This window comes from Hippoglossus hippoglossus, chromosome 21, assembly GCF_009819705.1.
Source record: "Hippoglossus hippoglossus isolate fHipHip1 chromosome 21, fHipHip1.pri, whole genome shotgun sequence".
Taxonomy (NCBI): domain Eukaryota; kingdom Metazoa; phylum Chordata; class Actinopteri; order Pleuronectiformes; family Pleuronectidae; genus Hippoglossus; species Hippoglossus hippoglossus.
In genome coordinates, this window is record NC_047171.1 from 15,064,565 (window position 1) to 15,090,604 (window position 26,040).

At 43.5% G+C, this 26,040-nt stretch overlaps 2 protein-coding genes across 2 annotated transcripts; both read right to left on the minus strand.

The window, feature by feature from the left end:
- Positions 1–5,072: 5,072 nt before the first annotated feature.
- ackr3a (atypical chemokine receptor 3a) lies at positions 5,073–10,763 on the minus strand. The gene is made up of 2 exons (XM_034574619.1): positions 10,574–10,763; positions 5,073–7,776 (listed from the first exon to the last, which is right to left on the minus strand). The coding sequence occupies exon 2, from the start codon at positions 7,707–7,709 to the stop codon at positions 6,576–6,578; it is 1,134 nt and encodes a 377-aa protein (XP_034430510.1). The 5' UTR covers positions 7,710–7,776; positions 10,574–10,763; the 3' UTR covers positions 5,073–6,575.
- Positions 10,764–22,312: 11,549 nt separating this feature from the next.
- Positions 22,313–23,708, minus strand: LOC117754827 (NAD(P)H dehydrogenase [quinone] 1-like). The gene is made up of 6 exons (XM_034574126.1): positions 23,640–23,708; positions 23,381–23,545; positions 23,156–23,286; positions 22,960–23,073; positions 22,776–22,877; positions 22,313–22,674 (listed from the first exon to the last, which is right to left on the minus strand). The coding sequence occupies exons 1-6, from the start codon at positions 23,641–23,643 to the stop codon at positions 22,378–22,380; spliced, it is 813 nt and encodes a 270-aa protein (XP_034430017.1). The 5' UTR covers positions 23,644–23,708; the 3' UTR covers positions 22,313–22,377.
- Positions 23,709–26,040: the final 2,332 nt, after the last annotated feature.

The window sequence follows — 26,040 nt, forward strand, 5'->3', positions numbered from 1 at the left end:
TCCTTCTTAAGTGAAAATCAAGTTTTTAAACATGTTAACATGTTCCTCTTGTGCCTTTTACGGAATAAAAAACATATTTGACTGACTATTTCCACCTTAATACTGCGGTAAACAAATGCCAGCCAGGGTTTGTGATGTCACAAACTTAAGAAACCAATCCTGTCAACTTGTGGGTGGGGCTCAGCAGCTGTTCTGACTTGGTCTCAGTGCTCTTATCAACTTGTTTGTATTTATCTGGTGGTCAGAAATATGACTACAAATTAACCCTTATGTTGCTCCGTGTCTGGTGGATGTGTAAACTGGCAATTGTTTGCTAGCACATTTACAATATCAACTTAAAAAAGTGCTAATATGTCAGAGTTGTATTTATACCCTATGCTTTCTATAAAGATGGATGACACATTTCCACTTCCTTCCAAAATATCCAGAGATATGGATGCCACCATCTTGTGCATTTGGAGACAGAGTCTGAGGAGTAGCAATCGAGGGCTGGAGCTGTGGTTGTGGCGTCCTGTTGAAAATGAATCCAGGATATATGACCTATACTGAGGCCAGTTACCGGGGGACGATCAAGATGTTTGGCTCACTTTTTGGGAGCCATCATGTGATTCATCTTTCTATACAGTCTATAGACCTTAAAAAGATCCATTATTGCAAGTTGATTCAAAAAATACAACAGCAGCTTCTCTTTCCAAAGACAGTGCCCCCAGATAACTCTGGATTATCCATTGAGCCCATTGTATCCGCACTGAAACTTGATTCACTTCTATTATATTGGAGTGGAGGTGGAAATCTCTGCCACAGATATCTCATAACCTGAACAGATAAAAAGGTAAGACAATAGGTTTTTTTCTATTTGGCTGATCCAACCCTTGAAAAGTAATGCATCATATAAATCCTTTCTTCTCAGGTCTTAAAGCTGCAGGATGTTTTGCTCCGTTTCCCCTTGTCTGAAACCAAAAATATTAGGCACATCTGCTCTCAAAGACCTTTTTCAGTATCCTCACTAGTCCTGAACACAGCAGCATAAATCCCTCAGACTTTAGACAGTTTCTGCTGATGTGTTCCAGGGCACAAAAATAATCTGCCCTTGGCTTAACGTTATCAGGGCTGCGCTCGGAAGGTTAAATAAGCCGTGACTTTGTAAACTGACGTGTGCCATTGGTGTTGTTTGATCCAAACTCAGGTCGGACGGTCTTTAAGCTCAAATTTTTTTTCCCCACTTTTTAACTCAACATGTGTCCAGCATCTGGGCAGAGTCACATGTCTTCCTCTCCTGACTGGAGAGGAGTCACGGAGGGCTAAACTAACTGTATCCTCTGACTTTCTTTATAATCACAACAACAAAAAAACTCCCTGTGAGCACAAACAGCTGCTGCTTTCGCATTCATTAATAATTCAGGAGCCTTTATTCGTCCGTGCAGCGAAGCGAGCACATCGGGCTCGGTTGAGAATTGGACTTCTTCTAAACGCTTGGAAATGGGCCAGTAATAATATAACATACTTTTACAACTACAAAACCCTGTAGTGTACATGGGAATATGTCGTACTGCTGTGTGAGCATGTTCAGCCTCTTCCTGTAGATACGTTTTGTTCAAATCAAGTTGATTTAGATTTGTTTTCCCCCTCTGCACCTCTCCTCGTTTCATCATTCATTATCGTTATCTCTCCTCAGCATAACGAATCGACCATCTTCCGCTGTAAACACTCCCTTAATCTACTTCATCTCTGGTCCATTACTTGTGCTTATTAAATCAAACTGTAATGCAGAGCCCCAATAAAAACTCGCATAGGAACCAGCTGTAAGACAAAAGAGCTGCACATCAGGTGTTTTCATTACACAGTTTGAGACCACCGACTCTTTTTGTTTAAATCTCACATATTTTACAGTAAATATCTCCTTTCGTTGGGAAAAAGAAGACTTACAGTACAGTATGTGTTCCAGCGAGTGACAGCTGCAAACAGTTGATACTGTGTCTTTTCGATGTAGCACGTTAAGGGATGAATCCTTTTACGTTTTCCTCCCAGTACAGTGTTTGGGTTTGTGTAGTGAACTGGCACAGCAGTGAGTTTGACACCTCCTGCATAAGCAAGTTATAATGGGAACACAAGAGAATCAAAAGGAAAGCAGAAGTGGCAAACTGTAAAAAGTCAAACACTTCGCAGCACGAGTGCCTGCCAAGTAAAATACAGGCGACTGAGTGGCCGAGCAGCAGAAGCGTTTTTTACACTCTGAGTGAATTCAGACATGGCTGCAGCATCCACTGTATGGGTGGGATCGGTTGGAATAATACTGTGGGATTTGGTTTGAAACACAGTAGATCACCTCATCTGGAATTTAGATTAAAACTCACTTAAATAAGTAAGTAACTGCCTCAAGCACCCAGAGTCCTGAGGGCCCCAACGGCCCCAAGTGCACTGTGGCAATTAGTTTATGGTGATTTGTTTTATTGAATAATGAAGTCCTGCTTCAAGAACCTAAGTTAATAAAGGTTATATTATGCTTACATGGTGCATATTTTTGATTGATATTAATTTACCAAATTATAATGATATTAACGATATAATGTGTAACAATTTTTCATAATGATTCGACCCATCTGATATATTTTACTGACTTGTGCACTTACATTATCCAAATTGTTTCCAAAGCTGTTCAGAGAAATCCCAAATTCAATTCAAGGTGACAGGACGTTTCATTTTGGTAATTGCGTCGTATCCACTGTGACTTCGTCCATCTCTACTTGTATGATGAAGGTGATGAAGGAAAAACACCCTGCTAGCCAGTTAGCCAGTTTATTTCCTACGCTGTTTGTATTGGTCACTTGTTATGGATAACGATTACTAATAACCTTTTGCTACGTAATGTGAATAAAACGTTTTCTTATCCGTGAACATGATTTGCACCGGAGTTGCATCAGGAAGACTTTCATCTGAAATGGTAGTGAAGACAACAACTCCCATGATCCCATGCTGCTACTTGTCATCATCATCCTAGGTCTTTTGTTGCGTTTCAGACAACTCGGGTGTTGAATATTCCGACTTGAAATTTCCGACTTCTGACTTCCAGGCATTCCAATGCACTGTGATGGAACCGTGTTTATACATAAACAAATTCAAGGAGGGAAAACGATGTGACGCGATTATATAGTTTATGTTACGCAACTTTTATACTTGGAAACACATTCCAATACATAAGAGGGAGAAAACACGCGCACACAGACTATCACTCAATCTCACGAACAAGGACACAAGAGTCCAACAGAAGGTAGACGGGCCTCAGCGCTACAGTATCTATGTCTCCATGAGTGCCGCCATTGTTGTGTGACGTCAGACAACTGTTTCTCCCGAGGTCACAAGTCGGAACTCAGACTTTGAGTGTGTTTCATTGCATTTTTTCAAGTAGGACGTCGGAAAATTACAACATCCGAGTGGTCTGGAATGCAGCATTAGTTATTGTTTTAATTGAGAGACCCCTAGAGGCCAAATTTACGTATCATACTTTTAACATGCAAGAAAAATTGGGGCCAACAGCTCATTTTTTGTCCCGAGACCAGTTTCCACCCTTAATTTGGCTTTCAAAATAAATAAACGTCAAGCTCCCTGCCACAACAAAGTTGTCTAATTTACTTGTTTATTGAGTTAGCCATTGACCTGGAGAAAGCCAGGCTGTAACTTTAGGAAAAAGTGTGACTTGTAATGCGAAAATCCCTCACACAAGAAAAAAAAAGGATGATCTGTTTTTGGCAGCGGTGACCAGCACACACCAGGAGAGCTGCAAGATCAAGGCAGTGTCAATGGGTGAAAAGGAAGCCGGGGGTGGGGTCAGTAGCAGATCACTGACTTGGTTTGACCTTTGGAAATCCCTGCACAGCTTCCTCATCAGACTGACCTTTGACACTGTCATGGAGTCGAGGTGCTCAGCTGCCCCTCACTTGCCAATACAAACTTTCAACACAGTCTATCAGCTCAACTATGCTGTCTGCAGCTGCATGTGACCAGATACTGAAAAAGGCTGCTCTGTAGATAAGAGATGAAAACGAGAAAAAGGAGGAAGATCTTGTCATTTAAATCAATGTCCCAAATTATTTTCAGATGTTAGAAAGAGGAGGGAAACAGACAATGTATCAAATGTCACAAGGTCTTCAGGGAGCAATGGATCACCACTCCTCTCCTCTGCCAAGTATGAGAGCTGACCTTGGCAGGGAGCTCTCCGAGGGAGCTCACCACATCCCTCCGCCCAGTTATAGTGGTGTGGTCCTTGGCCACCAAAATGATTTTCCCATTTAACGCATCATCCCGTGGGAAAGGGTGAGAAGAGGCTGTCGATGAATGTACATGATGTTCCCACATCTGGCCGCTGATTTCAAGAAGGCAGGGTGGAGCGTTGTCACATTATCCTGCAGATAAGAACAGTGGCAGGGGTGTTGGCCCTCCCACAGGAGAGCGGGTCAAGTTCTCGGGTAAAGGAGAACAGCGGCGATGAGTTTCCGTCCCCATTATTGCGACAGCCCAGAAAGAGCAACAGGCTGCAATTCCCCCACTGCTCTGACTGTGTGCCTGTGTTTTCATCAGAGTTGTTGACGGCACATTAACATCTTTAAAGGAGCTGAACAGTTTCCTTTTCACTCTTGTCTCACTAAATGAGGAAACATCATAAATCGAACTGTCTAGTTTTGACCCCAACTGACCCTACTTGTCAAAAGAAAAAGTCGGACCGTTCCTTTAAAGTGACAGAAGCGACATCTGTTTCTTTCACTGATGTCTGAAAGACAGTTAGTGCGACAGTAATTGAAAACTGTGTGTTTTCTTTCACACTAAAAGCCTCGTGTTCCATAACTGAACCATAACTTGTGAAGAGTTCGGTGCGCAAGCCACGACAGCTGGGGGTAAACCACAGAAAGCTACGGTGATAATTCTTGATGTGTTTGTTGTGTAAGAATGCAGTGTCTAAAAGGTTTTCTGAAACATATTTATTGAAATGAAAAAGTCTCTGAAGCATCTCAGAGCATGGGGGGCATTAAGTTGTGCTATTACTTTTGTCGGAAACCAAATAAATCACTGAGGCTGAACATTTTCTCTGTATTTAATATATAACAAAACACGTGTTACACATTACAATACAAAAGGAATGCCTCTGTTCTTGTAGACACATGTTGGCGTCCGCAGTCTTTTCTAATCGCGACATGAAATCTTTTCAGTGTAAAAGCGTCCATGTGTAACTAATCACATGACACAATGTGCTCTGTGTCCGCATATCAAGGGTTTGTTGTTTCCTACAACAGACAGTGAGTAAACTGTTTATGACACATGAAACATCACCTATTGGTGTCACACACACTCACACACTCTCTCTCACACACACACACACACACGCACACGCACACTTTAACTAATGCAGTCATGTCCTTTGTTGTTTGGTCCCTAATAAACACTTGGTTGCTGCAAACCACAGCTGCTGTCTCCATGAGAGGAGTAAAGCTATTAATTCCTGTTATTTGGTCATAAAGGTTTTAGCCACCTGTAGTCTTTGTGCAGCAGCATGGACATGTGTGTACATACAGAGAGATGGTACAGCATATCGGCCTAATATTGTACATTTCAGAAAAGATGCATGGGAGCTACATGTATCTGCTCAGTAGTCCCAGCTGGAGCCTTCAGACAATGTATGAAAATATTTACAAGTAACAAGGAAACAGAGAAGTTAATAATCTGCAGTGTTGATGTTAATCATTTGTAAGAACAATTTGGCTTCTTTAGAGCAACAGTTAGACATACTGGGAAATAAGTTTACTTGGTCCCTTGCAGAAAGTTAGACGACAAAGTTGAAACCACTTTCATGTCTGTACGCGTATTTCCCAAAGATTCTGGTCCTGTATATGTTGCACAGAACAAACATTCATCAGATCATTTATATTTGTTAAGTAGCATGAGGCAATTCAAAAATACATTATCATTGTCTAAAGGGTTCAGCTGGTGTGACATGAGGTTTGGATTAATAATGAGGCAGCAGGACTAAAACACTGAGCCGGTCAGTGGTTGGACTAAAATGATAAGGCAGCATTGTATGAAGTGAAGCACTGAGCAGACATCAGTGAGTAAAGACCTTCCATTACAGCGTGAGAGAGGCAAAACAATTTTAAAAAGTATATAAATACAACTTAAGACAAAATGATTAACAATATTACTAATATCATCAATATTCAACGCCTGTCAGATTAAGCACGCCACGCACACAAACACGCACAGTACAATCCTATAAACACAGTAAAGGCAATGATTTTACACAGTCACTGTTTTACAAATGAGTGACAGTATTCATATTATTTCAGTATCAGCTGTTATAATGAAACTGTTTTCTAAGTGCTTCAAGCTTTTCCTACAGGACTCAAGCAGATTTCTGTCAAAATAAAAAGATGCCGGATTGTTTTTTTTGTTCTCCTTTCACCGTTATTTCATAAATAATGCTGAGAGTTGTCAGAATCTGATGAGAACATCAGTTGTGACTTTTGTTTATATTACATTATAGATTTAGATACAGTGTTCAGGAAATGCTCATTGGGTTGTTTTGAGTTTCAGATCTGTGGAGGGTTTTCTACTGCGACGGCAGAGTACTCGGTCTCAGACATGTTGGAAGCATCGATGAGACGCGCCAAGCCCGTCCTCGTGGAGTATTTAAAGATGAAGGCCTTCATGAGGTCATAGCGGTAGTTTCTGTTGATGAAGTTATAGAGGATGGGGTTGAAACAGCAGTGGAGCAGAGACAGGCACTGGGTGAGGTGTAAGGCCACGTAAATCACATTCTCCAGGCCACAGGTCAGAGGCACCAGGCCCAGCTGGGACAGGGCGTCAGCGAGGAGGACGGCGTGGTAGGGCCCCCAGCAGCCCAGGAACACAACGATGTAGCCCAGGATCACCCTGCGGCTCACGCGGCGCTCCTGCTCTATGGCGGACGATGATGAAGAAGTCGAGGAGCGGCTGAGAGCTCTGGCTAGCAGGGCGTAAAACACTGCAATGACAGGAAAGGGGAGAGCGAAGCCCAGAAAAATGAAGCTCAGCTGCACTCCCACCATCCACTCCCTGGGGTTTTCCTCCGGGTACACGGGCCTGCAGAGCATGGTGTCCCCATGCGTCGACTTCACAGAGCGCAGGAAGTAGGTGTCCGGCAAGGAAGCCACCAGAGCTAGAAGCCACACCCCCACACACGCTCCGCTGCGGATCAGCTTCCTGCGCACGCCTCCCGCGTTCTCTCCTTGATGCGACACGCTCAGGTAGCGGTCCACGCTCATGCAGGCCAGGAAGAAGATGCTGCCGAAGAGGTTGACGGAGAAGAGCAGGTGCGTGAGTTTACAAGCCACCTCCCCGAAGGGCCAGTGGCCGTGCTGGGCCAGTGAGCTCACCCACACGGGCAGAGTGGCACACACGCACAGATCTGCGACTGCCAGGTGAGTGATGTACATGTGCGTCTCGGGGCGAGGGGTGGAGTCTCTTTGCGCTCGGATGTTGACCCAGAGGACCAGAGCGTTGGCGGCCAAACCGATGACAAAGATGAAAGTGTACAGGATGCACATGGAGTAGAGCAGAGCGCTGCGGTTGAACGCCGTGGCGCACACCATTGCATTCACACTCGATATGTTGAAGGTTTCTGAGAAGTTGAGTTCCCCCAACGACTCCCACAGGTCCTCCAGCTCGCTGGTGCTCAGACTCATTTTTCCGGGCTGGGAGACGACCACAGATCTCTGGAAGGTAACACACCACCTCTGAATGGGACAGATCCTGCAAAAACATCAATCAATTCATCATTTTTTGCAACATATGGAAAAAGATCTAACAGCTAAATGCTTGTTTTTCCCCATTTAACCTTCTGGTATCATATTCAAAAAGCAATTTTCTGTGGCATTAAGCATGGCTTATTTTACTCATGTGGACTCACATGGCATGAGCTAATAAAACAGGAAGCCACTTGTGGTATGCCACCAGATCCTGAAAAATCTTAATGTGGTTTAACTGTTTAAACACCACTATAATGAGTTAATAGAGGTTCTCTGTTGTCGTGTCACAACAGTACAGAGACGCCTTTGACTGATATGCAGTCAGGGAGCAGAACAATAAATGTTTACATTAGCTCCACTAGCACAGAGTGCAGATTAGACAGAAGGAAGTGGGATCGAGAAATCCAAACAGGCTGTATTTCCGGAGCGTTTCGGGCATTCCAAGATAACGCGCTGGTCAGGGTGGGAAACCTGATGCCACTTTAAAGAATGTTTTCCCTTAACAAGCATGTTATGGTCAAAGAAAACTCCCATGTTTCCCTTCTCCTCTTGAGGCAGAGGGAAGATGAAGGGTGAGAGTGGAGCTGTCACCGCCCAGATGATGAAAGAAAATGCTGCTCATAACCTCAAGTACGTCATTTTACAACATCTGAATCTAATAAGACATGAATACTTGCACGTAGTCTCAAACACAAGGGGCAGATAGGCTCGGAGTAAGGTGACTGAAGCAATATGCAAGATCACAGAGGTAACTGTCTGGAGCAGCTTAGCAGGCCAGCAACCTTTTGAGCCCACAGTGCCGCTGAGGGGTCCGGCCCTGCATGGCTGCGCCTGCCTTGTCTTCACATTTTGTTTTCGCTGTGATGTCTCTCTCAGCTCCCCCTAACAGGCAGCCTGCCAGTGTGAAAGCTCGGAGGTGAAAGGGGATAGATCAAAACCGGAACACGAGTGGCTTAACCCCGCTGGTTTGTACGCCCACAGAGTGAATTGTGTGCAGGGATCGGCGGGGGGGGGCTCTGACACCCGCGAAACGGCCGGACCACGATTTAAAACGAGGGTCACCAACCACTGGCTGACACAGCACGCCGGAAAGCAGTGAAATGTGACCTCGCCAGACATCTGTCTGACTGGGAGAGTTGTGCTGGGCAGAGGATAATTGGACACAAAGTCACAGAGGATGATGAAAGAAGACGGCAACGTTGAAATATATATACACACCTGCAACATATTAGGATGTGCAGCTCTCTGGCGTGTCTCACCCGTTCTACAGGCCGCTCATACTTCGAACCCAATTCAGGAGCAAATATAATGTTTTTAACCCACATGTATCTGAAAGGTAGCCCACAGTTCCAGATTTTATACAAACATATGATCAGCTTGTAAAAAAAGATATAGAATTACAGATTATATATACTTACATTATATTAATTATAAACTTATTATAAATTATTCATTTTCTTGTGATTTTTGCATAAATGTGATTTACTATTTGGTTATGATTATCTTTTAACTTTAACAATATGAAGTTACATGCTATAAAGTTAATTTATATGCAGGATTTTGTTCTCCTCGACCCTATAACTGGTAACCAACTTTGCATATTTACACATTTCTATCATGAACATTTCAGGACTTCTACTTGGTTTTAAATCCAGGACTTGTATTAATGGAGTGTCTTGACTCTTTGACACTGCTTCTTCTGTTTGCTAATGGCAACTTTTTTCTCCCACCACGCACCGCCCGCGATTGAAGCCCTTCAAAGAGATGTCAGATATCACACGTTTAATTTAACTCTCGATTATTTTGACACACCGGGGAGCGCTATTCACTTCTAATGGAGGGATTGTGTATGTGGAGATAAATCCCTCACAATGGTCTCTGTCTAATTCCCTTATATTATATGGAAAATACCTGGAGGTGCCAGGTAGCCCCACAGGCTTCAAGCTCATTAACCTGTTAACGCCCGCAATCATCAGATAACAGCCACAGCACAGAGCCTATAAGTCACCTCTCTCTCTCTCTAACTCTCCCAGGGTGTGTGTGACAGAAAGTGTGTGTGTGTGTGAGAGAAAGAGAGAGAGAGAGAGAGAGAGTGTGTGTGTGCCTCTGCTTCTCCTCTTTTCAACTCGCCAGCATCCAGTTACAAATTAGCTGAAAACCTCCTTTGTTTCTCAATACACACAAAGTGAAAAGCAACCAAAGGCCATTTTCATGTGCTAATGCCGCCCACAAGAATGGTGCAGGTGCGTCACGACTGTCACAAGTTTCCCCTGCTGCCACTCTCTATCTGCAGGCTTTCCCTCTTGTAGCCCGGGATAAAAATATGTTCCCCTCGGAGGGACATCGTGTTTCCGCGTGGATTAACAGCCACAGTGTTGCCTTGTCCGTCATTACGCACGGATCCAGCCAAGAATTCCCAGCCCGCTGCTGAGCGCAAACACATTGCATCTCATTGTTGTCACTGTTGATTTATGTCAGGCTGGAAACAAACACGTCTTATCAGATGGCGGCTTGGTATACAGTAGTCTGTTCGGTGTTTAAATGGGGAGGCAGGTCAATTACGCGCAGGGAAGATGGAGCTGCTCAGATCTGGAAAAATCCCTAAAATGTAAAAAAAATAAAATCCTCCAAAACTGTCTGTTTATCTTCTAAGAAATAATACTGAGTAGGTTACACGTATATAATGATATGTAACAATAAGTTAGCGGTTCAAACCGCAGGTATCGACCATCCCAAGTAATCCAAAGGTTAGTAAACCAAGAACCTCCTCATGCCCGCATTAGCTCCATTTATCGGCTTACCTGTTTTTAACTCTTCCCTCCTCTCTCGCGTCTCTTCTGGTCCAAACACCAGATTCGTTTTCGCCGAGTTTTTACCGGATGAATATTCTAACACCGACTGCAGCGCAGGAAAGGCAACTTACTGCGCACAGGATCCCCTCCGCCTCCGCGAATCAATCTGAGCCTGTTCCTTGTTCTGCACTTGCTGATACTCTCAGGAGTTACGCCTCCAAGGCTGGTCCCAGCAGCCGTGCGTATTGACATGGCATCGTCCCCCTCGGGCGTTCAATACACAGCAAGTAGTCCGGCCAGTTTCGGCAGAGGAAGAGAAAAAAAAGAAAAAGGAACGCACTGAATTCCCGGCATTTTATGAACGATATGACTAATGCATAACACACAATTTTAATGTGACCTCAAAATATCAAGTATGTTGTTTGATGCACGTTGTATAGGCATGCAGGTCTATACACGCGCACTGCACTATATCCCGTTGTTTCTAATAAGCAACTAGAGCATGAATATTTTAGTGCATGTGGCATACAATTTCAAAGCTTTGTGAGGACACAGCTGTTTAGATGCTGCTCACACTGTTCACTGTGACACTGATATATGAGTTAGTGATCGCTAAATGCATAATAAATGTCACATTCTACATAATAAAATAATTGTATGCAACATTCCACTTTGAATTGGGTGTTAACCCATGTACATAACCTGTAAAGTTTGATTTATGGTCTAATATTCAATATTTTGGTGATCATGTGGAATTTTTTGAAGAAAGTGGCAGTTGGACTTAAGAAATGCTACATTAGTTTTAGTCCCAATGTTAGAATAAAGTCATTATACTACAAGAATAAACTTGTAATAAAGAAAAAAAACATAATATTGTTACAGTAAAGGAAAAAACATTTTTTTAGGAAATAATCTAAGAGAAACCCTTGCTCACCGGAGTTCCATTCATTTTCTTTGAAACTCACTGATTCTGTTTATACAGCTGTGTCAAAAACATATAATTCCTCCAACAGGTGTTGATTATGTATAATACAGATTCTGGATCATCATTAGCACTGTAGCTATATTCTACAAAACATAGTCTAATGGATGAAATCAGTAGAAAAGCTGCTCCTCATATAAAAAAGTGTAGTAGCCTGTAGAAACTTAAGAAACCACGTGGCATTGAATTGTTTTAATCAAGACTTGGTGACTGCTGTGAGTAATAGTGGCCTTGAAACCTCAATATATACCATAGGGTAAATATACAATAAACGTGGTGCACAATACATATTAACGTTATTACTACATGAGCACCTCCTCGTGCTTCCTGTCATTCTCCACCCTATTACCTAAATATGAAACCAGACATGCAGACATTCGGTAAACCACATCTGCTGTCTACTGCTTCCACCCAAAACCAACGAACAGGTTTAATCCAGTCCAACAGAAGTAACTGAAAATGCCCTCCGAACAACGGACAGCAGCAAGAGTTACTTTCCGGATTTACTTCACATTTGAATCAGAGGCCAACTGAAGGTGCAAAGGGGTCTGTTTTTTTTAATGCAACGTCCTGAAACAACAACATCAGCTGCGTGTTGCCTCGTTGTTTCATTGTCGTCCAAGCGGCATTCAATCTCATTTCATCCACATCCTTTGGAAGCAGCACAAAGCTGTGTGGGTGGCTCACATCTTTTCCGAGCGCAGCTGAACGCTCACCTGCAACTCTGGTGGCCTCGCGACTGCTCCCACCAGGGCAATTAACCCCAAGTTCAATACAAAGACGGGATCCGACAATGCAGCTGAAACTGTGGGATTGTCCTTCAATACTGCGCCGATGAAGCCTGTTTGAAACTAGAAATCATGATAATAAGCTGAGCTCAAGTGAGAGTACTTCTTTTGATGTCTTTTTGAGTGATTGAAGTATACAGAGTCAACCAGGTGCAGTGAGTCCAGCATGTTTGCTTGGGAAGAAGATATCGTTGAGTGGTACACGTCCCCTTACTGCAGTTTATTATGACTGTGTGTGTATGTAGTGATGAAATGCAGCCAGCAGGCCGGTCTGACCTCATTAAAGAGCAGAGTAGTGAAGTCGGTTTCAATGAGGCTTTAAAGAGAGCTCCCACTACGCACGCATACCCATTGTCCTCCATATCAGGAGCATCAGGAGGGATTTGTAAGCCTTTCTGATAAGCATCCGTAGCCCTGCAGACTGCTGCCAACCTCTGTTCTGTATTCCTCATTCACAAGGAAGCAGGACTGGGAACAGCAGGGGTGTGCGTCTGTGTGTGTGTGTGTGTGTGTGTGTGTGTGTGTGTGTGTGTGAGAGTGTGTCTGTTTGTGTATGTGTGTGTTGTGTGAGAAAAGGCCATCCGCATTTGATGTGAAAGGAAATATCTAATGAAATTAAACACTTGCGTGACCTTTTCTCTGTGATCCACACGTTTCCACTTTGCCTGAATCTGATCAACTCAATAAAGTTTCCCATGACTTCATTTATTCAATAATCACCTGACCCTGCAGTCGACTCAGCTCTGGAGCATTTCAGCACCTTTCAGGTCATTGTTTTGGTTTTTTCCGGTGCACAGCTTCACTCTTTTGACTACTTTCATCAGTGACACAGCTGGAAGCTGAAACCCACTGCGCACTGCCTCCTCGGCACCAAACAATGGGAGAACAGAGTTAGTGGCAAGTAGGTGAACACAATTTTACCTCTAAAGTGCCATGTGTTCCCCACTGGAGGTGGTGGAGACCCAAACCGAGCAAAAAAAAGACTTAAACTTGTTGAGGGTCGCAAACATGGCTCAGAAAGAATGCGAATGTGTGCATCTGCTGGATTTCTAAATAGGCAACTGTTTGAGAACAAGTTTCAACTTGAAAAGGCAGCTTGTTTCTGCTCCTCCACAATTTACCTGAGAGTTGCAGATTAAATGCAGGTTTAATGAATTGCAATTCCTTTTTTCAGTGCTTCTAATTCTGCTTCTGCAGCCATATACAACATGCATTGCATGACTGTCTTAGAAGAGACCTTGCTCAATTGTTTCTTCCCATTTCCCCCCTGCTGATAATAGTGCTTCCCTCCTGAATTCAGGAGATAATGGCAGACAGTGTCTATCTTGAACATATTGTAAAGCCACTGAGGCAAAATTGTGAATTTGGGTCAAATAAGCATAGTTTATTTTTGTCGTATTTTGTTGTATGTTTTAGCAACCATTCTATTATTCAAACACACTGTTTCCCACGGAGTACTTTCAACCCTTCTTGTACTATTCCAGGCAAGGCCGAGTCGTCACACACAGGCTAAACAAAATGATCAAAAGATAAGGAGCTGGATCAGGGCAGAGCACTGCGGCAGGAGAACAGGGTAGTGATGACGTAGGGAAAGAGGAGGGTGGATGGTTGTGTGGGAGTGAGAAGTTGAGGAAAACAGAGGAAGAGAGATTGAGAGGGTTATTCCTAATGACTGCCATTTCTATTGTAGTCCAGCCCTGTGTCACGGTGGGGGATCTGACTGACATGGCCTATTTTTGTGCAAATCACCATTCAGAGGGTCCCTCTCAGTCTCATTCTCAAGCACATTCATACCATCAACTGTTAAACTTTCATCCTGCTCTGAGGTTTCCTCCTGCATGCCTCTGCTTCCTCACATTCCTCCATATCCCCGCTCTTCATTCCTCACTCATCCTCCACTTAATTTTCCATTCATTTTCAATTATCTTCCCGGGGGAGAGGAGGCCCTGTGCGAGTTAAACTGAAAGACGGAGTGGTGCAGAAGGAGCTGGTGAAGGAGTGAAGACGGGGGAGCACAATGAATCTTACAAAAAAGTCAAAGAACAAAAGATTTATTCTTTTATTCCTAACGCCCGTGATGAGGTGATATTTTGTGTCTTGTTTCCGGGATCTGTTCATGCAGGTGTGTGTTTGGCAGAAAGTTTGGATCCCTGTTGGAAAATGCAGCGACGAAGGCATTCCTCGTGTTGACAGATCGTCTCTTACACCAGCACATGAATGTGACTGAAACCTGAGAATTGCTCAGATGTCAAACTTAGAAAAAGTGAGAATGAACTGAGAGTCTTTGTGGCGCGTTGACTGGATTTCTTCAAGCTGGGTTTGGGCCACTTTGAGGCAGTGAAAACAAGCCGAGCTGATTAGCTCTTAAGTTGCTATGATGAATATGTTAATAAACAAAAACGTATTTACTCAACCAGCAGAAATGGAGCAACAGAATAATTCATTTAGAGACGTGTTTGTATATGTGGCGAGTGAAAGTCCAATATTTACTCTGCTTCAAATTCTGGATTGTTTGCTCTACACGAACTCCCGCTAAAAGCTCAGCTATGCTCCACAGCGAGTCTCTAACTTTTGTCTGTTTGTCATTTGGTGCCGGGCAGGTTGGTTACAGTGGGCTATTTAGGGCTTTTTAGAGCTTTTGTGCTGAAAACCGCTGCGTGCGGCAGCTCAGGAAGAAAAAAGAAACGCTGATGAGAGCAGTGAGAGTGAAGCAAAAAAGTAAAGTTGTGGGCTGTAAAAGGGAAACAAAGGGCTGAAAGGCAACAAAAGGCTCAATAAACCTTACGAGCTGAGTGACAGTTCTCTGTGGGGTCGACAAAATGAGTGAGACCTTTCATTTTACACTTAATCTGATCGATTGTTAATGTTAAAAAAAAATGAAGTAGCTTTAAAATCTTGTCCTTTATTATGTTTTAACCCCCTGTCCATTTGTTTGTTGGTTTGTAAGTGAGATTACAGAAAAAGAGCAGAACGGATTTCCATGAAAGTTCATTTAGATCTCAAGGCACTTTACATAGAAAGGTCGAGACCTTACACAATAAAAGAGAAACCCTCTGGTTCCCACAACGACACACGCGACTGTGGAGAGAAATAAAACTCCCCTCCCACCTCCGGCAGAACCAGACTCAATTTGCACGGCCATCTGCCTCGACCGGTCGAGAGGAGAGAAATGGGGGGAGAGAGATGGGGGAGGGGGGAGAAAGGGGGAGAGAAGGGCGAGAGAGACCAGGTACAGTGCAACTGTCTTATTTAAAATCTGTCAGACTGGTTTTGGTTTTAATTACTTTTTTCCTCACTTTTTTTAAGTTTTCCCAAGCAACAATTCATCACCCATATTTAGAGAATTGATATCTGTGTGTTGAATCTGGTGCAGCTTGGATGAATTTAAAGGGCGTGTTTGGCCTCGGTGGAAGTGTTCGCTCCACTGAGTGTCTAGTTTTTCCTCTTCATCTTTGCTCTCTCTTCTCTCCGTCTCTTTCTCTGACCTACGAATCTGTCAGTGCCTTCATGCTAAGCTGTTCACCATGACTGGCCCTGGTTCATACAGCCCATTAACTTTGTCCATCATTCCTGCGCGCAGCAGTAACTCAAACAAAGTTCAAGCCTTACAGGTTGCTTCTCACCCCCATCCTCTTTGCATTCTTGCACACACACTCACACACACACACATTCACACACACACTCTCTATATTCATTCTTATGAGTCAGGTCATTGGGATCATGCAGAAGATGGGTAGGAGCTGATGACAAGTCTTGCTCCAGGGGACAGTGGGTGTCCAGTATGGATTAGTGAATGACAGAGCCTGTCCACAGGCTGCACGAGACACTGTCCGTCTCATTGAGTCCCACCCGGGGGGCTGCAGCTCTAATCTAGTAATCCTATCCTGACTATCCTTACGTGTGCTTTACAACACGGTGCCTCACTGTGCCGATGCCACAGAGTTTGCAGATAAGGTAGCTCGCTAACTTTCACCCCTATTGTCCTGTCACGCCAAATGAAAAATGGACCCTAAGTGCTGCTGGAATGTGGCATGTTTTAAGGAAGCCTGCAGCAGGAGCTTCGCTCACAACGTTAGCTGTAGGTAGTCTATATGCATGAAAGCCTCAGTGTTGATATACAGTCACTGGCATCAAGTTCATGGTTTAAATGAAGTAAATGGTAAATGGTAAACAGACCAATTTAACCTAGTGTGACGTTTCGTTGGAAAGAACCAAACACTGCAGGCCTCATTGGAAATAAACACAACTCCGCAGCTAGTCGCACTGGTGCAATGAAGCCTGAGTCACTTTAGTGGAGAAAGATCAAAATGGCGATATACTGTTTACCGTGTCCTTTAAAAAAAAATTACCCTTCAGTGAAAAATTATAGCTCAAACGACGGAAAATCACCTAGAGCCATTTTTCTCGGACCCAGGTGGTTCCTATTCATGGTCACCCCACCCATCACATACACACAGGCAAACGCAGCACTGCAGGGAGATTACGGCCAGGATGTGGCAACCCAGGCAGCATCTGGAGCTGAGCCCTGCGTGAGGGGCACCGTAGCACCAGCACTCTCATTTATCTAGTCTTTCTGCATAGGCTCATTTATAACCCTGAGCCTCTGCTTACATCTGTTACAGCCAAAAACATACAAGGCCACCTCATCTTTCACTGCTTATGACAGTGCGAATATATCAGTTATAAATCGAGGGGAAATATCCAAGTGAGATGCATGAAATGAGAGCCAGAAAGAGGATCGGATCAAAAATAGAAACCAGAGAGGAGTCAACATTGGATCAGAGGATCAAACAGGAGTGACGGACAGGATGTACCGCACTCACCATGTGTCTGTTCCTCCCATCACTCACCCGTGCAGCCTGTGGTGGAGATAGCAGATATCTGCTTCTCATTACAATGCAGAGAAGGATTTAGAGAGGAGCGTAATGGCTGACTGCAGCCTTAACCCTGTCACTCTGATGCACCAAACCACCAAAAGCCTTCCCCTGAACGTCCCAGCCCCGCTCGACTTCTGCATGTAAATATGAAACAGCTTTGCAGCCGCACGTCGGCCTCTCACTGCCAGGCACACCCTACATCATAGCCTGAACGGAGGCCACTAGCTTGATGCCTATCCATTCATCAAAACCACGATGGCAGGCCTTCCGTGTAAGAGTTTGAAAGTTGCAAAGTGCAGGCCTGCCTGGGCCCTGTCACTGCCAGCTGAGCTGAGTGAAGTGCCTGTCAGGAGCCTGAACCGAGTGTTTGTTTATATGTGGTAAACTGCAGTCCGATCCCCTGCAGGAATACTGCTCCAGCGAACATTCAAATCCCTAATGAGCAAAAGATGTGTGAAAAGTCCCATTGTGGTAAAAGTTTCCTGTGTATTTTCACACTGGTGAGAAGAGAAGAGGGAGACAAAAGAAGGATGGAGATGAGGATGAAAAGAGCAAGGCATGAAAGACACATCCTGTAGGAGTTCGTGAAAAGAGGAAGGAGGTAGTGATTGTTATTATTTCTTTCACCTGTGTTTTTCTCTCCTTTTCTGGACCTCACGAAAAGCTCCTCGGATATATTTGTGATCGTGTTCCTCCACAGCTGTTTGGCTGTGATCGCCAACTCAGCCATGAGAGATTTATCTTTGATTCTCTCTCACACACGCACACTAGAAAAATGCAAGGCGCTTCAGTGCTCGTGGTTTCACGCGTGGTTTCTTGTAAGTAGTTTACGCCCTGTATTTATGAGAAAATAAATCCATTAAAAACTTTATTTGCTTTATTGCCAAAGGCAGACCTGAAATATTCCATCTGCTGTCTCAGGTATGCAGTCAATACAGCAGCAGGTTTCCCCCTAGAAGTACAAGTACTTTAAGTATGTTATGTGTTTGAGTCGGTACGAGTGAAGAATTGTTTTGTTGAACTATCAATCTCACATTTTTCTCTTTAACAAGGACTGTGGGAACCTATCGACTCGGTGCAGGAAAAGACTGATTTAAGAGGCTACTTATGCTCTGATGTCAGTGTGAATTCATGGTTTAATGATGGGAAACTTACAATGATACAGTGATACAAAGGCAAATGGATCTATTGGAACTTAAGTTAAAGTATAAACGTAAATGCCAGTAGTTCTCCATTACAAACCTTTCCTGCTGCCAATCTTAATATACCCACCCCGAACCGGGCCTCCGTTTTTTTTCCAAATATTCACTGTGAGCACACATGGACTCAGGCCAAGTTCGAGAAGCTGCGGTTCGTGTTGAGATGTAATTGATTGGATTTTAATGAAGCCCCTGAAAGAGGGAGAGGATGGATGCTAAAAATAATTTTCTTCCTTTTTCAGTCGACCTTTTTTTTTTCTCGCCTGCATTTGACCAGCTCTCTCTCCTTCCCGGCCTGTTTCGGGTCATAGTGTTTAATGGTCGGCCTGTTGTTAACCCTGTGACATCTGGTGCAAACACAAGGACCCATTTATGGCCTAATCAAAACACCCAACAAAGAACAATCAGTCACATCTGGCTCTGCACTGCCGCTCACCTCAATTTTAAATAAAGTAAATTAAACCAAGGCTTGTTCATATTTGTCATATTTACATTTTGACTCATGAAAAGTTTGACATTTTGGGAAACAGGTTTATTCTTAGATGCAAAGGAGCTAGCATAAACACTGGGAGCAGAGGCCTGGTATATGGCAAACATTAAATTTAAAGCTAACTGAATTACACTTTATATATCATGTATTTAATCTGCACCAAAACCAAAATGTAGAAATATCACTTTGTGGTTTTACAGATGGATTATGTGTCTAAGTATTTAGTTAGCAGTTAGCAGTTAGCCCAGCATAGAAATTACTGTTTCTGGATGAAGCATATAGTCACACACCTGTAACACAAGTTTTCTTTTTGCATTTCAGATCTTGTACACCTTCAACAAACAATATTTAATGTGTTTATTAGTGAGCCTTTTGAATTTTGTTACTTGAACTGAGCCATGCTAGCTGTTTCCCTTCTTTACATTAACTATGCTAAGCTAAGCTAACCTGTAGCTACCAGAAAGATGTGGCCGTTTTTTGGCAATAAAGTTAGTAAATATCCCAAAATGTCAAATATTTCCTTAATACAATCTTTTCTTAGCTTGATGCTATAATGTGTTTTTTTCTGAAAAACTGAGGTTCATTCAAGGTCCAGGCTTCCTATGAACCTTTTGCTGCCATCTTTTAATCTGTGTAAATGTGCGTATCTGACCTTTCAGCAGAGCAGGACTGCATTTCCGGAGACTCTGTTCCCTGCTTGGTACGAGACGGTGCCCACTTCCTCCCATTGAGCCGGCCAAAAATGGACTTCCCAGCAGCCATGGTGGGAGAACTGGGACGGACAATGGCAGAGCAGGATGGACACCAGATCAGATAGTGTGGTGCAACCCTAACATACACAAACAGACGCTACTCCAGCCATTCTAATGCCAACACACAGTTTTTTGTGTGGGACAATGATGCAAATGGTAAAAGCACAACTCAAAATCTTCAAACTGATAATCGTAAGATTTGTTCATATTGTTGTTTTGGATGAGGTAAATAAGAGCATTACAAACGTGCAGTTTGTCAAGACAATATTTAATCTCACTCTCATATTGAATGCTTCAGTCAGTGTGGGAGTGGTTTCCAAAATCAAATATGGCCGTTGTGCACTCTGAGGAAATTACAATTGCAACATTTGAGCAGCAGTTGTCACCCATCAAGATATCTGCCGGCCGCTGTCCTCACTTGACTTAAACATGACCATTAACAGGTGTCTGCTAACTCACCTAGAAGATGAGGTGCCTCACATCCAGAGGCTCCAGTCCTACGTCAGCGCCCATGGGTCTACATCTGACCAGGCCCTTTGGTGCATGTATTTCTCCATTCTCTCTCTCCTCGGTTACGTTTGCTGTCATACCGTTCAAATAAATGCAACAGCTTCCCATAAAAAAAATATTTTATTAAGTTTTCAGATTTATCCCCCGTGCCCCCTCTTTAATATGACTAGGAAATGATGCCACTATCCCCACCAAAGACGTGTCCTCCTTGCTAAGGCACCATTTTCACAAATTTGAAAGTAAGGTGACAAATTTGAAGTGCATCATCTGGGTACTTATAGTGCACTGTATGCTCTCAGTGTGAACACACTTATAAACTTAAATAGCAAGTGTGAGTAGGGATATAACAGTTACCAGTTTCACAGTGCACTGTGGTAAAACATCCGATGGTTGGTTGTACCGTTTCAATCTTTAATGACCATAATTACCATGGTGATTGATCGTGTCCAGCATCAACCAAATTCAGCAAGTCTCTAAAACACAGGCACAGTACGTTTTGTATGATGTAAAAACGTGGCAGAGAAAGTGGCAGGCAAGCTCCGAGCTACAGGTTTATTTCAGTCGTTGTGAATTTACTTTGATTAGCAATTATATTTTTGAAATAACCTATTTGGCATGTTGAAACCTTCCTGCTTTAATGTGAATGTGGTCCATTTGATATGGTGTTATATAGTGATTTATAAATTTCTCACAAATATATTGTTTTACTCACATTTTTCAGAAGTTTTCAGCACATTTCATCAAAACTGCTACGATACTGAACTATGATAAGTTTGGTCACTAAAGGTGATACATTTTCGCAAGGTTTCATCTCCAAGTATGGACGAATGCAAACTGAGACACAGCAGCTGTCGTCTGATTCCTCAGTGTTCAAGTATTAGGCTACAAGTCATATTAAACAGCAACAATGAAACGTATTGAACTGTTCACTGTAAAACACCAGATCACCGGAGTTTCTTTATCTGAATGTGCTCTGGCTGCATCTGCAGGTGATGATGAAAGTGGACTTGACTCAATGCAAACAGTGACCTTGTGGAACCTCAGCTGTGAAATATGCGCACCATCAAGTTCCTACATGTCACAGGCTGTGGTCTGGACATGAGTGCAAGGCCATTTCCTTAAGTGTGCACCCCCCACATCCCCCTACCCCCGCCTCCATCTCATTTCCTCCATACCCAAACAAAAGCTGCTTCTCTGGGAAAAGTGCTCGGCCACTTATGTTTCTGTGCGGAGCCCCAAACTGCATGCAAGCAGGACTCTCAGGCCGCCGGTGTGTCTGTAAACAAGGTAGCGAACACTTCAGCTTAATGCGGACCACATGGATGACATGTTTGATTTGCCTAAAAACAGCAAGTCCACAAACAAAGTGCTCATAAGGACATTAACTCGGCTCACCCAAACATGAAGGTCAAGACTTCCACGATAATCAGCACGAGATGACGACTTTATTGTACAGGCAGAGCAGCGTTCATTACCCACCTCCAGCTGTGATGTGGCTACAGGGTGGGAGTAGTTTACCCAGGTGGGTCAGAGAAAGCTCCTTGTTTAGCATGTTGCTCATGGACCTCAGGGTTCAAGCTAGTAACCTTCCAAAATCAAAGCAGAGGGGCGTTTCTCAGGAGGCCCAGAACCAAGCATCATCCCAGATGTGACAACGTTTAAAACCTGCAATAAGTGATTATTTGTACACTTGAACAGTGGAAACAGGATGTGAACACAACATTGACGTCATATAGCAAACTTGTTAACAAACCATTGCGTGTATTTACACAGCCGGCAGTTTGCATTCATTTGGGGTTGCGTATCTGGCTACATGTAACACTTCGCCCTGTATGACACCACCTTAAGGAAGTGTTTGACTTTTTAATAGCTGCTCACTGCAACATTTTCAGCTAGTCAGTTTGGTGCCGAGTTTTGACTAAACAGCTGAACTCTGAAATACCCAAAGTTCATGTCAAGGAGGGCCCAGTCCCACCACACAAATCAGTGGTGAACTATTGCCCAGCATTCATCTTTGACCTGTGATAGTCACTTTCCTTCTGCGCATGTGCGACTGTGCCCTTAGCCAATTCCTTTGTCTGTACAACTATATCAGGAATACATCAGTCAGCCCTTCAATAGAGTAACCCAGTAAGAAATTCAAAAGGCCATAGTGTCGAGCATTTCAGGTTTTATTTTCATCAGAGGTACAGCGCTATACAAGGCTCTGCAGTCTTCAGACTCCAGCTTTCATCTGGTTGTTGGGAGGAATCGGTTTTCCCAGGTGGATCCCCACAGTCAGGCCAAACTCCTTGGTGGCGTGTTTCTCTTGGAACTCGGGCTTCAGCTGGAAACCCTCCCCGTCAAAGCAGTCCATGGAAGTAAAGGAAAGTGGCTCTTCTTCCATGAGGCCTTGCAGTCGTGTGCGCCAGGCGTCAAGCAGGGTATCGCAGGCCTTGGAGGGAATGTGAGACGGAGCCCAGAAGATCTGAGGGGCCAGAACCTGGAAGCCACAGTAGTGGAGGATACCGTTCTGGAGGGGGGAGAAGATAAAAAAAAAAAAAAAAGCACATGATTGACATTCCTGTCAAGCTATTAAGAGTTTGATTCAGTTAATTCATGCAAAAATTATACCTGCAGGGGCCACAGAGTGACATTCATGTCTCCATTGATGCCAGTAGCACTGAACATGGACTCATGAGATCCAGTGGTGAAGGAGAGAATGACTTTCTTGTCCTGTGCAGGAAGCAAACAAATTAAGAAAAGGACAAACTAAATCTTAAACCATCACTGCGAGCCTCTTGCTTTGATTCCTCACCTTGAAGATTCCACAGCTGTATCTCTTATCGTGCGAGTAGGCATAGCCCAGGGTGAGCACCCGGTCAAACCAGCCCTTCATGATCGCAGGCACAGTGAACCAGTACATGGGAAACTGAGGACAAAAGGAGTACAAGTTTACTTTTTAATCTAGAGATCTCAAGGCCTAACACATAACCGCCACTCAGGCGCCTTACCTGAAACACGATCAGATCTGCCTCAGTGACTTTGCGCTGCTCTTCAATGATGTCAGCAGAAAGCTTTCCTTCCTCCCAGGCCAGTTTGGTCTCCTCTGCATAACGGAAGTGTTCGGCATTCTTAACTTCTCCTGCAGAGTCACAAATATAAACACCACTTCATGTAGAGCTGAAAATTAAGTTTAAAAGAACATGATTTTTAACATTGGCAGGAGATTTATCTACCAGTGATGTCTTCAGCAGTAGCAGTGGCTTTAAACTTCATAGCATACAGGTCAGACACTTCCACCGTGCAGCCATGAGCAGTCAAAGCCTCCACTGCTGCCTCTTTGGCTGCGGCGTTGAATGAGCCACTGCTCTGATGGGCGTAAACGATCAATACCTTCTTTGCTGCAAAAGCCAAGATTTACAAATGAGAAATATACACGTCTTCTTAAAGCAATTTAAACAAACAACAGCTAACCCTAACAGCACAAAAACTCACCCATTTCTCAAGCGCTCAGTGGATGACAAGCTTTGCAGTTGACGCGTACGTTGGTGGAACCAGCAGATCATTCTGTTGCTAAGTGAAGATGTTTTTATGCAGGCAGCCTCGTGGCTCATTGCACCCTCATAGGTGTCGTCAGTTAGCGATTAAGATCATCAGCCAATCAGCTGTCATCGTGGGATTGTCTCTCAGGAGTCCACAAATCTTTTTCTGAAACTGGGAAACATTCCTACATGGAGAAGAATTCATGCTCAGCTAAATGCCAAGAACATGTAGGGATTATCAGTGAAGCAGCTGCACATTTGGCCGGTTTTGCACATGCAACTCCTTACCTAATGTGTTTCTTATCCTGTTTTAGCCTGAGTCAGAGTCTATGTTTGTCTAAATCCTACGCGCAGTATCTCTGGGTGGATATTTGAGAGCGCGTGTCTGCCTTTTTCCTCACATGTTTAAAAATTGCCTGCCACTCCTGATGTCTTCCAACCACATGAAGCAGATGTGGTCGCGTGATCCTCTCACTCTACTGTTCCTGGTTTCCAGCTCTGTTTCCCTTTACATTACGTTCCCCCAAATCATCGCTCGCCTGTGGTCGAGTCCGCTCACGAATGTTGCCGTGTTAAAAAAAAAGGGGGGAGAAAAAAGGAAAGATTCTGCAATGGGCATCAAAGCCAGACATGAGCTGGCACACATCTGGTACCAGAATCAGGCCTAAGTTCCGTCTATGCAGCCACTGTGAGGAGGAGGAGGAGGATAGGTGGGGGGATGCCACATGAGTGAGACATATGGATACGCTTTGTCAGTTATCTTTCTTCCCTCTGTCTCTCCTGGTTTTCACCCTCTGAGATTGATTTGAGTTTTAAGGGCTCATAGGTATTTGTCAAACCACCGCATGGATTGTTCGCATTTAAAATTATGAGGCCGATTCTTTTTCATCTCTGTGGCCTCCCTGTGTTTTTTTTTTACGCCATCACCACACTTGTATGTTGGTGTTCTTTGTGCCGCACACCGAGCCCCCGGCTGCATTCCCTCTGTGGTGACGGGGAGGGATCGTGTGTTTTGCTGGGAGGTATGTTTTCATGGTTTGTGATGTATTGAGCTACATGATCCCAAACTGTTTTGTTGCAACATTGTGATCTGTGCTCACAAACTTTGTTCCACACTTTCCTCCATTCCATGTATCTGGAATTTGGTGTGTGCTTTTCAAGGCTTGTAGTCTGGTTCAAAGGTCGCGATCAGGCTGTACAACATGCAACGAGAAGCCTATCAGCAGCACACACGTTGGATTCCCTTCACAAAGTATCATTAACAAGTTAAACATTGTTTGTACAGGGGAATACAAAAAAGATCCAGGCACATAATTACAGAGGATTTCTTTAAGTTTTACATTATAGTCAATGCTGGATGATAAAATATAACCCTACAGTGCCATCATGTGGCCAATTTGAGAAAATACAGTACTTTTTTAGATAAATTGCCAGCATATAGTTGCAACAGTGTCCAGATGTAAAATTTAAAAATATATATTATCAATTTTTAAATATGGTATAGACAACACTAGGCCAACGGGCCCAATCTCAGTTTTAAGTGACCTTTATTCACATTTTTTGTTGGGCAGACAGGATTCGGACAAAATCACAGATCATATATATTCTTTTTATTTCCCCTGCTGCTGCTGCAGAATACCTATTTTGATATACGTGAATAATCAAAGGGTATATACATTTAAACATGCAATAGCACTAAACTATAATTTGTCAGTGTTTATCTGCTGTGGCACCAGTTTGGACCGGAAGGAGACATTTATATCTTTAGTATAAACAAAATGATGCAGCTCAGATGCTACATTTGATTTAAATATCATTGTAACTGTAATGAAGTGGGTTGTTGGGGCCTTTTCTTGCATTAGCACCTGGCATCTTTGTACCACGCTCCATCCTGCCACTAGATGGCGACAGTAACTAGTCCCCTCCAGTCAAGAAATGTATTTGCTGCAGTTGAAGGTTTAATCACAGTTTGTGAAAATCTGCCAGATCACAGGGAGGTCAAGGCCGAAGTGAGTAATAACCGTCCAGATGGTGACTCGTGAATTGTGGCTCTGTCTTGGCAGAACTGAGTCATTGTAAAGCATGTAAACTGCAGCCTAATGTCACTGATCTGACGAGTGGGACGACAGGAAGTAAACACAGCACCAGAATTTACTGTACTTCTTTATACTGCTGGCACACACTCAGCACTGCTGCCCGGCAGAGATGCAGATTATTCATTTGTTTTATGGTGGCAACCAGAGAAAGTGTTGCAGAGGCCTCTTTGAAAAGTTTCAGTGTCTTTGCTGAGCGTGATCCTTCCTCTGTTTCAGTATCGTAAACAGATCAAATGCAAGAATTAATTAAAGGAGAAA